This window comes from Filicampus tigris, chromosome 13 (assembly GCF_054856515.1).
Source record: "Filicampus tigris isolate MCC_2025a chromosome 13, RoL_Ftig_1.0, whole genome shotgun sequence".
NCBI classification, from domain to species: domain Eukaryota; kingdom Metazoa; phylum Chordata; class Actinopteri; order Syngnathiformes; family Syngnathidae; genus Filicampus; species Filicampus tigris.
This window is the reverse complement of record NC_141229.1, coordinates 3,490,641-3,504,542: the sequence shown is the minus strand read 5'-3', so window position 1 is coordinate 3,504,542 and position 13,902 is coordinate 3,490,641. Positions and strand designations below refer to the sequence as shown.

The 13,902-nt window shown below is 43.6% G+C and overlaps 1 protein-coding gene and 1 long non-coding RNA gene across 11 annotated transcripts in view; one reads left to right on the top strand and one right to left on the bottom strand.

Moving 5' to 3' along the window:
* The window catches only part of tnika (TRAF2 and NCK interacting kinase a), a 60,185-nt gene that overhangs the window by 21,506 nt on the left and 24,777 nt on the right, over nt 1-13,902 (top strand). For all 9 annotated transcript variants that reach the window (XM_086049563.1, XM_086049564.1, XM_086049568.1 and 6 more), the window contains exons 3-10: nt 5,802-5,858; nt 7,274-7,399; nt 9,044-9,154; nt 9,956-10,046; nt 10,409-10,539; nt 10,619-10,673; nt 11,990-12,068; nt 12,350-12,525. In XM_086049563.1, the coding sequence (XP_085905689.1) occupies nt 5,802-5,858; nt 7,274-7,399; nt 9,044-9,154; nt 9,956-10,046; nt 10,409-10,539; nt 10,619-10,673; nt 11,990-12,068; nt 12,350-12,525 (826 nt within the window). The remainder of the gene's footprint in view (nt 1-5,801; nt 5,859-7,273; nt 7,400-9,043; nt 9,155-9,955; nt 10,047-10,408; nt 10,540-10,618; nt 10,674-11,989; nt 12,069-12,349; nt 12,526-13,902) is intronic.
* The window catches only part of LOC147137171 (uncharacterized), a 49,472-nt gene that overhangs the window by 30,062 nt on the left and 5,508 nt on the right, over nt 1-13,902 (bottom strand). Inside the window, exon 3 of one of the 2 annotated variants that reach the window (XR_015089296.1) lies at nt 11,897-12,639. The exons of the other annotated variant lie outside the window; for it this stretch is intronic. This is a non-coding gene — a long non-coding RNA (uncharacterized LOC147137171). Of the gene's footprint in view, nt 1-11,896; nt 12,640-13,902 lie in introns of those variants that run through there. 2 annotated transcript variants of the gene reach the window in all.

The following is a 13,902-nucleotide window of genomic DNA, read 5'->3' as shown; positions in this document are numbered from 1 at the left end:
GGCCGCCCCCAGAGATGGCTAAAAAGGGGGTGCATAGAACATATTCTATTACTTTTTCCCATAATCGTCCAGTCCGAGTGCATACTCGACAAATGGTCCACGCTAAATTGTGAAACATTAGCGTTTTTTTTTCCCCCCCCCGCCGCGTCATTGCGTGTGGGCGGGGCACGGCGGCAAAGCAGCTCTATTTCTACTTTTGACTCTCCGCGATATCGACTCTTGTGCGACGCCGTCGCCTGGAGGCTGATTGGATATCACTCGGCTATCAGTTTGCTGTCAGCTTCACAAGCGGGGCCATCCGAGCGGAACGCGCATTTCCAGTCGGCGGCGTTATCGCGCCGATCCACCTGGCCTGCTGGCCTGCCCGTTGCTTTCGGGCGGCTTGTGTGAGCGGCGCGTTTTCCTCTCGACACTTTTGATCGACAATAGCTTGAATGCATTCAAGAACGGGACGCGTTGTTGTGACTGCCGTGAAGTTGCTGACGATGACGGCGCTGGAGGCTGGAAGCAGCTGCGCTGCGTTTTTGTTTTTGCCCGTCTGCACATGAGCAGTCACAATAAGCGATTGGACGCCTCGCCTCGCCTCGCATCTGCTCGTCGCGCTCTGAGCCCAAGGTTGTTTTGCAGGAATTAGCGTCCGCGCACGCCGAGATGTCGCCTCGGAGCCGGGACACAATAAGAGAGGCTGGAAATACGAGCGAGGCGTTTAGAGGGTGGAAAGCCAGCGATAATGAAAGGCATAAAGAGGGGTTAAGAGGGTCGGATAATGAGAGGGAATCAGCGGGATAAGAGCGAGCGGGAAAAACTGCAGATTTAGGTCAGCGAGTCACAAACGGGCGCAGGATGGGGAGGGGCATCAAAGCCACTTGCACTGAATGGGATGAAAAATGGCCAAGATGAATACTGTGTGGGATCACTTTTTACTTTATGGCTCTTTATTGAGGCTAAACAATGTCATGTAATCCAACACGGGGGCCCCATCCCAATTCTGCAGACATTGCATTTTGAAATGTAGAAACATTTTGATGCAAAAACAGTTCAGTTTTTGTTGAGGCTCCAACACCGGTCCTCGAGGGCCACTATGCAGCCTGTTTTAGGTGTCTCCCTCTTCCAACACACTTGATTCAAATAATCCGGATCGTTGTCAGGCTTCTCAGAGATTGCTGATGAACATCTAAAACAGGCTGGATTGGGACTCTTGAGAACTGGACTTGGGCACCCCCGTTTTAAAGTCACGGTTTGGTATATATTGGAAAGACATTGGAAGCTAGGGATGTAACTATTCACTCAAGCCCCGATTCGATTCGATTTTCAGTTCCCGATTTTCGATTTGATTTTTAAAAAAATTGCTACCATGCTTGTCTCTGTGCGCTAGTGTGGCGCTGCTGCCATCCGCAAACGCAGTACGCAATGATGTTCGGCACAAGCGCATAATTTGATCTACACTTAAAAAATGTGGTATGCATCTGGAATGGAAAAAACGTTAAGGATTAGGAGGAACTCATTTTTTTTAGCACTCTAAATTAGTATATTGTCGCCGTCCCGTGAAAAACACTTTGCACATCTCCAATTTTGGAAACTTTTGTGTTTTTCACATGACAGCGACAACGATACTCTAATGACCTATGTATGTTATGTCTTTTGTTAGGTGGTGCTGTATGGGGCTTGTGAGTGCTGAGATATCGGGGTTCATAAACGCAACACTCCATTTTTCGCGTAATCGATTACATTTTTTTTGCATCGATGCATATTTTAAGCAGTGTAAATCGATTTTAAATTGATTTTCGATTAATTGTTACATCCCTACTCGTAAATATCTCTTTTTTTTCCCAAGCCAATTTAATGAAATTGGATTATTTGGTTGGTCTAGAATACATTCTTCTGGCTCATTTGTGGCAAAGTACTTAGTAGCACCTTGTCAAACTTTGATCCCAAAATGGCTGCTTCAAACCAAAAATGTCCGAGCTCCCGTTCAGTTTCATGCAAATGTAAGAATCTTCATGATGCAGGCATGTACAGGTGGTGGGTCTGTATGAAAGGGGACAATTTGGTGCCGATCCAAGTTAAGATCGTCTGGCCTCGGCGGAGGCCTGCGCCCCGGCGAGTATCATTCTCGTTCCATCTGGCACCAAGAGATGTGAATTTCAAGCCCGGGAACGCTGGCAGCAGATCATTTGCATGCCAAGCTTTTGATTTTGCAGTCTGAAGGTCACGCAGAGGACATGTCAGAGATTTGGACGGATGCAGACTCTTTTTTTGAGTTATCCTCACTGGAAGTTGTCAAGCAATTTTTGGGTGAACTCTTTTCATGAATATCGGCAGTGCTGTCTCCCCGCAAATTTCGGGATTTGAGTCTGCGTTGTAGTTGTGTTCTTTGAAGATTAAAAGAAATGTTAGCTTCTTTGACGACTGCATTTTTTTCAGCGCTTACACAAACTTGGGAGGTTCATTGAAGACCAAATTTAAGTTTACAAAACGTGTTCTTTGAAGACTGAAAATTGGCGTCCATGTTTACAGAAAAGAACATTTGGATACTGTTGAATGGCGAAAAACATGTATATTAGGTTCATCAAAGACTCAATAATATCTTCAAAGTTAACAAAAAAAGAGCCTGACTGGATTTTTTTTTCAGGCCAATGCTAAATTAAATTACGAAAACCGATTAATTGGCCGATTATTTTTAAAAAGTATGTATAGTGAATAAAATAACGCCTTTTTTGGTCAAGAATTACAGGCAGAACATTGTACTGTTTTCCAATGATTATCGGCAAAAATTGACCGATTTTTACTTTTTTTTTTTTTATTCTGGGTTGGTTGTGGGCATTTGATATGTTACCTTTCTCTTGCAGTATGTCGTTAAAACAGAACAACCAGTAAACATTGGCATTATCAAAATTGAAGATTTTAAAATAGCTAACAGGCCGATAAACTCAATTAATCGGGCTCCACAAAGAAATGTCCATTAGGTTCTTTAAAAGATAAATTGTCCTCAATGTTTTACAAAACTCATGTGCTATGTTTTCAATGTCTTTAAATCGTTTTTAATGTTTTTACAAAACATGTTTATTTTGTTAAGATAAGACTAAAAATTGTTTCCAGTGTTTAAAAGTGTCACTCTTGATCGCCATACTTTTTTTTTTTTCCCCAAAAAAAACATCATCCAAGCCCTTTGAAGACGAAACTTACTTTCATGCTCACAAAAAATATCAATAAGGTTAAGTTTAGAGTGTATCTTGTCTTAATTGTTTACAAAAGGATTGACTTTTGGGTCACGGGAGACGAAGGGATCTGACGATGTCCGACATCACCCGATCTTGGTTGGGTACGAGTCAAGCGAGATTTGGCTGCTCAGAGGCGTCGATTCCTTTTGTCGGCCCCCAACAAAGCGGGCCCTTGTGCCCGTGGAATTGGGGCAGTCTGATCCTAATGAGCAATTCCTGCTCAGATTTTCCTCTTTGCAGATTCTTTCGGCGTGAGAACGAGACCCATCCAAAATCATGCTCGCTTTGCTTGAAACTCGATTGTTCGTGCTGACAATGAGTCGTCGTATTAAAATCTTGACTGTCATCTGCCAGTTTTGGACGTTTTGTCAATCGGCTTCCTTTTGACTGCTGCGGAGATTTTAAGTTTCCAATGTTGCCAATCAGCAGCTGTTCCGTTTACCCCAAAAGAAAACTAAAATAGAGTTAATAACTTTCAGGTCAGCCGTTCATACAGAAGTATGAAATATGTCGGGGAAAAAGAAAAAAAAAAAAAAAACGTAGAAAAATGCCACCTTTTCCTGACAATGTCACAACAAAACATTTTTTATGAATGAATGGCTACGCTTTCGAACTTTGCAACATGCTGCTCTTTTAACTGGGGCAGCCCCCCCGTCTTTGGCTCGTTATCATGGTGACCGTTTGGTGGAAGCCCCCAGGGGGCGCTTTTGAGTCAGACCCCCACAATGCCATCTGCTTTACAGCAATCCCTTCAGGATCCGATCACGCATGAATTACGGGCCTGCAATATTGCAGATTTTTTTTTTTTTTTGGGGGGGGGACTTAATTGTTTGCCACAGTCGGCGACGCACTTGTCAGCCATCTATTGAATTCCTGGACACAATAAACACTCACGCAGCAGCTGCTGTTTGCCACAGCTCACGGCCAGACACTCACACACGTATACAATTTGTGCTTGCATTTTTTTTTTATGTGTTCACTGTTAAGATACATTACAATGTGTTTAAAAAGTGTTTTAATATGTTTAAACTTGAACTTTTTAACGCCAAGTACCACCTTAAAATAAAATAAAAAGTACAACCATAATGTTGTCATTATAATGCTGTCACTTAGCCACTGTAACTTTATGCGGTGTTTAAACATTTAATTCAGTTTTTAGTACTGGGAAAAAACGTTTTTTTTTAATGGTCCCTGCATATTTTCATCTCTCATTGTCGGGTCTGGAAGATATACCTCGCGATGAACCGATGGCTGATCTTTTGCCGATTGTTTCTTTTTTTTTTACACATTACAACATAAAACAAAGATAATGAAATCAAAACATTCCTCCCGCAGAAAAATACACAAATAGCCTGCCGAGCTAATAACGGTCGAATCAGATGTCCTATTAATCGGCCGGCGCCAACAGTGAAACAAAATTTGGGATTTAATTGGCCGATTAATCGGTCATCAGAATTTTACCCCGCCAAATATCGGAATCTGCATCGGCCTAAAGAAATCCATAACAGTCAAGCCGTAGTTCACTGTACTCTTTAGATGCATGCTGTATTACATGTGAGAACAAAACCGACATGTTAATGCTAATCAATTCAATCCAGACGAGTTGAAGCGAGGCCATTTGTGGTCTTAGCCTCCTTAGCCTCGTTAGCTTCATCGGCATTGACCCCCTTCAGCTTCCGGCACCCCCTCGAGGCTTTTGGGTAGCCTCGATAAGGCGTCGTGATACCTCTGGCCCGCTTCTTCCGGTCATTTTCTGACCTGCCGAGCCATCGAATTAGAATTGTCACAACTTGGATGTCCCGTTGACCTAGTAGCACTGAGCACACGCTCCAGTCAGCATCCACGCATGCTGGTGAAAGTATTTATTTTAGAGGTTGGGGTCAGTCACTAGCACCTAATTGAAAGTTAGGAAAAAATTTGCCACCTGCACTAGTTTCACAGGTCACCACAAAATTTGGTTAATGTGTCAATCATAACGGTACATGAAAAAAGTCTCGGCGAGCCACGCTCAAAATTGAACAAAATGTCGGCCATTTTGGCTTCAAGCAGCCAATTTGGCTAATTGGAAGCAGTTTTTTTTTTTTTACCTATGCCGTGTAATGTGGGGAAAGCATAGCGGAAAATATAATGATCATTTCATGAATTTTTTTTTTTTTTTACCTGCCATCAATTTCATCGATGTACAGCAATCGAAATTGGTGGAGGTGGCTATGAAGAGGAAGTCTCTCATTTTGGTTGAAAAATTCCATTGTTTTACAAACTCCTACTAAGGAATTTGCCCAAGTCATCCTCGATCATAATTAATTGGCGACGATTGGGATTGTACTAGGGCCCGACCGATTAAATTCAAACATCTTCCAAAATGGCCGATATTTGCTGATTGTTTTGACCTTTTTGTACTCTTAACCGTTTACAGCAGCTGTACACAACTAACTAGTGATTTAAAAAAATATATATTTATTGTGTATTTTTTTTTAATTAATGGCTGATTAATCGGTATTTCACCCTGCCGAAAATCGGCATCGCCGTCCAAAAAATAGTTTTTCCAATTTTTCTGTATTTTTTTTTTTCTTTCCGCAGGGTCGCCATGTTAAGACGGGGCAGCTGGCAGCCATCAAGGTCATGGATGTCACCGGGGTAAGCAACGCACTCGCACTCTCTCACATCGACCGCCAACTCCCACGATTATACCACCGTGTCATCTAATTAAGAGCGATGAGTCAGTGGCAGCGAGGAAAATGAGGACAGGCCTATCGCCATGGTAATATTAGCTGCTGCTATCAGGGCAGCAGTGTGGTCTCAAGCGTGTCTGCAACGCTGGAGAGCGGCATCTCGGTTATATTTAGAGACTACACCCACTACTCAGTGCACATACGAAGCAGAAAAGGAGGGAATGAATGAGGAGCTAAAAACGACACTGGTGGGGGTTCCCCCCCCCCCCCCCCCACGCAGAGAGCCCGTGACATTGCCGGATCAGAGCTGTAACTTAAGACCTGGCGTTTATCCACATGTGTGTTTTGATAGGACAATTGCTTTCAAACGCAAAACGTGCAGGAGGAGTGAAACGAGCTTGACACCACTGTTGGCAACCATTCACAGCATCTTTTACACAGATATCCTGCAAATTTGCTGGAATAGAGTCTAACTGAAGATACACCGCATCGATACACCTTTTCCACAGAACCCAGCACAGGCGGAATATTAACGCAACTGCGACGCAGCATCTCGCCATGAGCTATTATCAAAATCATTCAAATCAGAGTCAAAAATCATGCCCAGGTTTTTCACTTGTGTGGATCAATTAAAAGACGGTAAGTTTAGGTAAAAGTTTTGCATCCACTGGCCTTGTGTCGCCAGGAGACGCGGAGAGGTCCAACTGTGTAGCCTCAGCGCGACCGTGAAGGTTGACTCCATGTCTCCTAATGACATCACCAAGAAGGAGCGTATACAGGTTAAAAAGCACCGGGCCTAGAATTGAACCCTGGGGCACACCACATGTGATTTTTTTAAGGGCCTTAAAGAGTAGTTTTCCAGCGATTGCTTTCACACAACAGGGTGGGATAAGTGAGTGAAGTCACACTCCTGTCCTGATATTTTGGCATCCCCGAGGCGAAAAAGGGAGGAAAATATTCAAGCAGAGGTGTAAAAATGGGCTTAATACGACCACTTCTTGCCGCTTTCACACAAAGATCCCACAAAATTGTCACATCAGCGCAATTACAGACCCGGTATTCATCCACCTGTGCCTTTTACACAGAACCCAGACAATTAAGGGATATTCCCGCAAAAGAAAGTGGCTGAAAACGACCATTTGGAGCTTCTTTCACACAGTGATCCTGCAAAATTGCAGTTCTACCGAGTGACGCTGTCATCCAAAAACATCAAAACCATACTTTGATGTACTGCAAATGCATAATTAAAAAAAAAAAATCATGCTCATCGAGGGTCATTCGCTGGCCAGCTGTGCCATTTGCTGCTGCAAAATGCTAATTTGTTGCCTTTTGCTTTCTCTGCGCGTGTTTGTATGTGTGTGTTTCGTGTTCGCGCCTCAGGATGAGGAAGAAGAGATCAAAGCGGAAATCAACATGCTGAAGAAGTACAGCCACCACCGCAACATCGCCACCTACTACGGCGCCTTCGTCAAGAAGAATCCCCCGGGGATCGACGACCAGCTATGGGTGCGCTGTTGTCACTCAACTGCAGAGGGGGGGGGGGGGGTATCGCAATGATGCTGTTGCGCAATATGATGATGCTTGGTATACACATCATACAGGGTGGGCCAAAAGTAGGGTGAATTTATCTAAGGAAGGAAGGGAGGAAGGAATGATGGAAGGGAGGACAAATGGATGGAGGAAAAGTAGGAAAGAAGAAGGATCGTTTGGAAGGAAGGAAGGATGAATGTTGGAAAGTAGGAAGGAAGGAAACAAGGATGCCATGAGAAAGGAGGAACGATAGGATGAAAGGAAGGAAGGACACAAGAATGCTACGAATGGAAGGAAGCGAAGAAGGCAGAGGGGGAGGAAAGGAAGTATTTAAGGAAGGGAAAAAGGACACTAGGAAAGGAAGGAAGGATGAAGGGAAAAGATGGACAGAAGAAAGGGAGGAAGGACGGAAAGGAGTAAGCACAGATGGAAGAAAGGAAGGAAACAAGGATAGGATGAAAGGAAGGACAGGAGGAAGGAGGGAAGGGTGGAAGGAATCAAGGATGTATGAAAGAGGGAGGGGGAGAGGAGGGATTCAAATAAGGAAAGGGAGGGAAGAAGGGAGAGAGGACAGGAGGAAGGAAGGAAACAGGAAGGTAGGACAGAAAGAAGGGATAGAAACAAGAATTGTATGAAAGGGAAGGAGGTATAGAGGAGCAAAAAGGATAGTAGGAAGGGGGAAGGATGGATGATAGGAAGGAGCAAAGGAAGGACGGAAGGAAAGGGGGGAGGGTGGAAGGAAGGAAACAAGGAAATTATGAAAGGAAGGGATGAAGGACGGATAGGAGGAAGGAAAAAAGATTAGTATGAAAGGATTCTTTGTCACCCATCCATCTCAGAGTTTTTAGGGGGAAAAAAAAAGTCCTTTATTTGTGGGAGGTGTTTATTTTCGCCCCCGCTGACGGCACGGCGGCTATTGTCGGAAAATGTGCTAAGATGCTTTACTTAACGCGTTCCCACGCCACTTGGGGCTCAGGAGCAGTGTGTGAGTGTAAACAAGGCAAGTCACGAGCCGTTAATGCTCACAAAAATGTGACGCTAACCTCGTCAAATTGCTTGGAAAAACAACGTGTCCTCAATCACGTAATGACCTCCTGTGAAATTCAGAGTGCGCTTCGATTGAGGCTGTGGGTAAAGTCAAGAAAGCATCACTTACCTTTTTGCCCGGCATGCTAATGTTAGCTGCTAGCTAGACAATTGGTTTTTTTTTTGTTTTTTGTTTTTTTTTTGCCTGGCATGCTAACGTTATCAGCTAGCCAGATAGCAGACTTTTGCTCTGGCATGCTAACATTAGCTGCTAGCTAGATAGCAGACTTTTTGGATCTGGCATGCTAACATTAGCTGCTAGCTAAATAGAGACTTTTTTGGTCTGGCATGCTAATGTTAGCTGCTAGCTGGATAACTGAGTTTAGGTGTTGTTGGTAAGGTAAGGGAAATATTTTTATTTATTTATTTTTTTTTTATCTTGAGAATTGTTTGTATTTTTTTTTTGCATTAGATTCAGATGGATATGTTTCAAATGTGACCGTAGCGGGTTTGTTGCATCTCCTGTGTCAGTGTTTCCTGTTATTGTTATGTCATTCTGTCATGAATACAGTAATGTAATGTTATTCTCCGCAGTTGGTCATGGAGTTCTGCGGCGCCGGCTCGGTGACGGATCTGATCAAGAACACCAAGGGCAACTCTTTGAAAGAAGAGTGGACGGCCTACATCTGCCGAGAGATCCTCAGGGTGAGCGTCAATCAGATTTCAACGCCGGCCTCTCATGATTGACGGGGCGCGCATCCCGCGACGCCCTGATGCGCATCTCGCCCGTTTGTGCGGAGGGCAGTGGTATCGCCGCCGCGTCTCGTCATCTTGTCATCGAGGCTCAGCTTGTCTCGTTTTGCTTTCATATTGCTTTTATACACAGTATAGTGATTAATCAATGAATCGACGACCAACCCGTTATCAAATGAGTCGATATTTTGATAATCGATGAATCGTTCAGAGACCTTCCGTATATCTTTGTCGATCATGTATATCGTCACTGTCCTGTGGAAAAACACTTATGTCCAATTTTGGATCTTATTTTCAAATGCGATGTCCGTGACGCGGAAAACCCATTCACGTAAAAATAAGGAAAACGAAAAAAATGTTTTCCACAGGACAGCGACGATATATTATTTCTCAAATTATAAAAATGCAATTACACAAATAGAAGGCTCACCCTGAATGGACGCCTGCAACTTCCATATGTTGAGTAATTTTATACCCGCAGCCACTACTTGAGGAAAAAGGTTCTTTACAGTTTGAGACTACTCCCTTCCGATTTGGAGGCGACGATATTTACCAAATCACTCATGGTGTGATTAAAAATAAAAAGCTTTTATTGAAGTGCTGGTCGGCGACACAAGGACGCGAGGCCCTCTTGAAAATGAGGCTCTCTTTCCATCCTGGTAATCATCTCCACTTGGCTCGTGGCTCTGGCGTCCTTCGCTGAGTGTGTGTGTGTGTGTGTGTGTGTGTGTGTGCGCGCGCGTTTTTGTTCAGGGCCTGACTCATCTCCATCAGCACAAGGTCATCCACCGAGACATCAAGGGACAGAACGTGCTGCTGACGGAGAACGCCGAGGTCAAACTAGGTGGGTGCTGTCACGTAAAAGCCACCGGGCGAAACGGCTTCGCCGATTGGATGGGCCTCAAGGGTGTTGGCGTGTGTGTGTGTGTGTGTGTGTGCTGATACCTGCCAACTTCTCGGTTATGGCCAATTACGACGCACGTTTTCAACGACAGTTGGCACATTCTTAAATTTTAAAACAGTTGAACGGGCATCGAGGGCCGGGCTGTTTTTCGATTTGATTGATTTTTGACCCGAGGTATGTGCTTTTTTAAGCTGCAAACATTTTGCCGAGGTTGACGGCAACAGACATATGAGCCATCATCATATGTGAAATGATTGCACATTTAAATGTAGTTTAGACTTCCGGGTGCCTTCTCCCTGTAGTGGACTTTGGCGTTTCGGCCCAGTTGGACCGCACAGTGGGGAGGAGGAACACGTTCATCGGGACGCCATATTGGATGGCGCCAGAGGTGATCGCCTGCGATGAGAATCCCGATGCAACGTACGATTTCAAGGTGCTTGGACGACCTCGCGCGGGACGAGTTTCATGCCTTGGGGGTCACCCTCCGGACTAATATCTTGTTCTGGTTGCAGAGCGATTTATGGTCACTGGGCATCACGGCCATTGAGATGGCTGAAGGGGCACCACGTAAGCACCGTCCACGCTATAAGGGCTTATATGGTCTATATTGGTTATAAAGGACTCCTTTTTGCCGCTGATTTTCATGAAAGACTGTTTTTGTTGTAAGGATTTAGTAGGATTTTTGCACACATATAAAAAAAAAAAAAAAAAGATTACTCACACTGCCGCTTGTCATTTTTTTGAAAGGGACTCTGGAATGAGAACATTTCTCTTTTTTCATCAGAAAAGTGAATTTGGAATGAGATTGCTCTAAAGTCAGTGTTTTATTTTTTTTAAGTTATTCTGGAATTAAGAGATTTCTTTAAAAGAAGTCATTTTCTAAAGGGATTCTGGAATGAGAGTATGGTGTTCTAAAATCAGGCATATTCTAAAGGGACTCTTGCTCTAAAATCTGGATTCGGGTTGCTCTAAAAATGGTCTTTTTTGTAAAGGGAGTCTGGAATGAGAAGAATACTTCAAAATCAGTCATTTGCCAAAAGGAGTCTGGAATAAGGAGTTTGCTCTCAAGTCAGTTTTGTTTTTAAGTGATTCTGTGTCCTTTTCTAAAGGTAGTCTGGAATAACATTGCTCTAAAATCTGTCATTTATAATCGATGACTGGATTGAGATTTTTCTAAAATTAATCTTTTTTTGTAAAGGGAATCTGGACTCTAAAATCAGCCATTTGCTAAAATGAATCTGGAAAAAGGAGATTACTCTCAAGTCAAGTTTTTGTGTGTGTTTTTTGGGTGATTCTGAAATGAGATGACTATTAACAAAAGGCATTGCTCTAAAATCAATTTTTTTTAAAGTAAGTCTGGAGTGAGATTATTCTAAAAGAACTCATTTTCTAAATGGAATGAGAAAATTGAAAATCAGTCCTTTCCAACAAGAGGTCTGGAATAAGGAGAATGCTCTAAAGTCTGTGTTTTTATTAAACTGGTCCTGCAATAGGATGACTGCAAAGTAAATATTTTTTTCTAAAAGGAATCTGTAATTAAAACAGATTCTAAATGGACTCTGGAATAACCTGACTCTAAAATGGGTCATTTTCTAAAGGGAGTCTGGAAAGACATTGTTCGAAAATGAGTTTGCAAATACTCTGCAAAACATTGATTTAAAAAATCCACACTGATTAAAACAAATCATCCTTAGGCGGTAGTAACAAAATCTTTTTTTTTTTTTTTTTTTTACTCACTTTTAAGACTCATTGCAGCAATTTAGCCCTGACGATGACTTTACACACTCAAACTTTGTCATCAACATCCAGTGAGAGCCTGATTTTTTTTTTTTTTTTGATAAGAATTTATTCTGCTTTCTGCTGTTTCATGTGTGACGCCGCAGCGCTGTGCGACATGCACCCAATGAGAGCCCTCTTCCTCATCCCGCGAAACCCCGCGCCGAGACTCAAGTCAAAGAAATGGTGAGGAATCCCATCGAGCGGCTGCATCACGCTGGGAGCCATTTTGAATATTTTGGCTTCCCAAAAAAAGAAACCAAATGACTTTAATCATGATCCACTTCATTGAATCTCATCCCACGGTGCAAAATGCAAGAAAAATGTCTACGATGCGCAAATCTCGAGTTCCTAGTTCTTTTTCCTCTGAATCTCGGCTTTAATGCGGTGCAGTGGCCATGCTGATACTCCAGGGCATGAGCGCAGAAATAACCGAACTGTCTTTGTCGCCACGGCGGCGTGGTCAGGTCGAAAAAGTTCCAGCTGTTCATCGAGAGCTGCCTGGTGAAGAGCCACGGCCAGAGGCCCAGCACGGAGCAGCTCCTCAAGCACCCGTTCATCAGGGACCTGCCCAACGAGAGGCAGGTCCGCATCCAGCTCAAGGACCACATCGACCGCACCAAGAAGAAGCGAGGCGAGAGGGGTGAGAGCCAGCTTCCGTTTTTTTTTTTTTTCATTTTCCAAAAGTGACACGTTGAAAGCTTGTCTTGCTTTATGGAGTGATGGCTCAAAGATGTGTTGTGTTCCAAAAGGGGGTCTGCGAATGACGAATCGGAAATGATGGAATGGAAAAGGCACTTTCTAAATGGAGGCTGGTGTGAGATTACTCTTAAAATTTTTCAAGGTAGTCTGCATTCAAGCGATCGCCCTAAAATCAGTCGTTTTGCCAAGGGAGTCTGGAATAAGTGCTCTTCTCACCAAATCACTCATTTTCAGAAGTGACACTGGATTGAGATTACTCTAAAATGTGTCATTTTCTCAAGGGAGTCTGGAATGAGATTACGCTGAAATCAGGATTAGGAGAATGCTCTAAAATGTGTCATTTTCTCATGGGAGTCTGGAATGAGATTACGTTGAGATCAGAATGAGGAGAATGCCCTAAAATGTGTCATTTTCTCAAGGGAGTCTGGAATGAGATTAGGCTGAAATCGGGATGAGGAGAATGCTCTAAAACAGGGGTGTCGAACTCCAGTCCTCGGGCATGTTTTAGAGGTTTCCTCGCCCAACACACCTGATTCAAACGATCGGGATCAGGAACAGGCTCCGGTAGAACTTGCTGATGAGCTGATCAGTTGAAACAGGTGTGTTGCAGCAGGGAAGGATGGAAAACAGGCAGGACGGCGTCCCTCGAGGACCGGAGTTCGGCACCCCTGCTCTAAAATGTGTCATTTTCTCAAGGGAGTCTGGAATGAGATTACGCTGAACTCGGGATGAGGAGAATGCCCTAAAATGTGTCATTTTCTAAAAGGTTTTGGCCCAGGTTGACCCCCAAATCAGTCAATGAAAAAAGAGGAAGCCTGGAATAAAAAAAAAACTATCTTTAGAATCAGTCATTTTCTAAAGGGACTCTGGAAGGAGGTGACTCTCAAAAATCAGTCGCCCTAAAACTGGTCAGTTCCTGGATTACTCCGAAATCATTTTCATTCTGGGAGTGTGAAATGAAAATTGCTCTAAAATCAGTCTGGAAATATGTTTGGTAGTTCAGCGTAAACAAAGAAACTCACTAAGAAATGGGCAAAAATACACAAATCGAAACAAGGCGTCGTTAGGCGGTGGTAGCAAAATGGATTCTTTCGTTTTGAAAACAAGCTTGTTTTTAAGACTCATTGCAGCAGCGGAGCCCTGAGGACCACGTTACACACTTCCAATTTTGTCACGCAGTAAACATCCAGTGACAGACCTCAGTTCCGCTTTCAACGCGGCGAATGATGGCCTCGCCACACACGCTGCTGCTGCGTCATTACCAAGCAGATTAATCGTTTCACGACACAAACGCCGCAGGCCGGTTGATGATGTATCG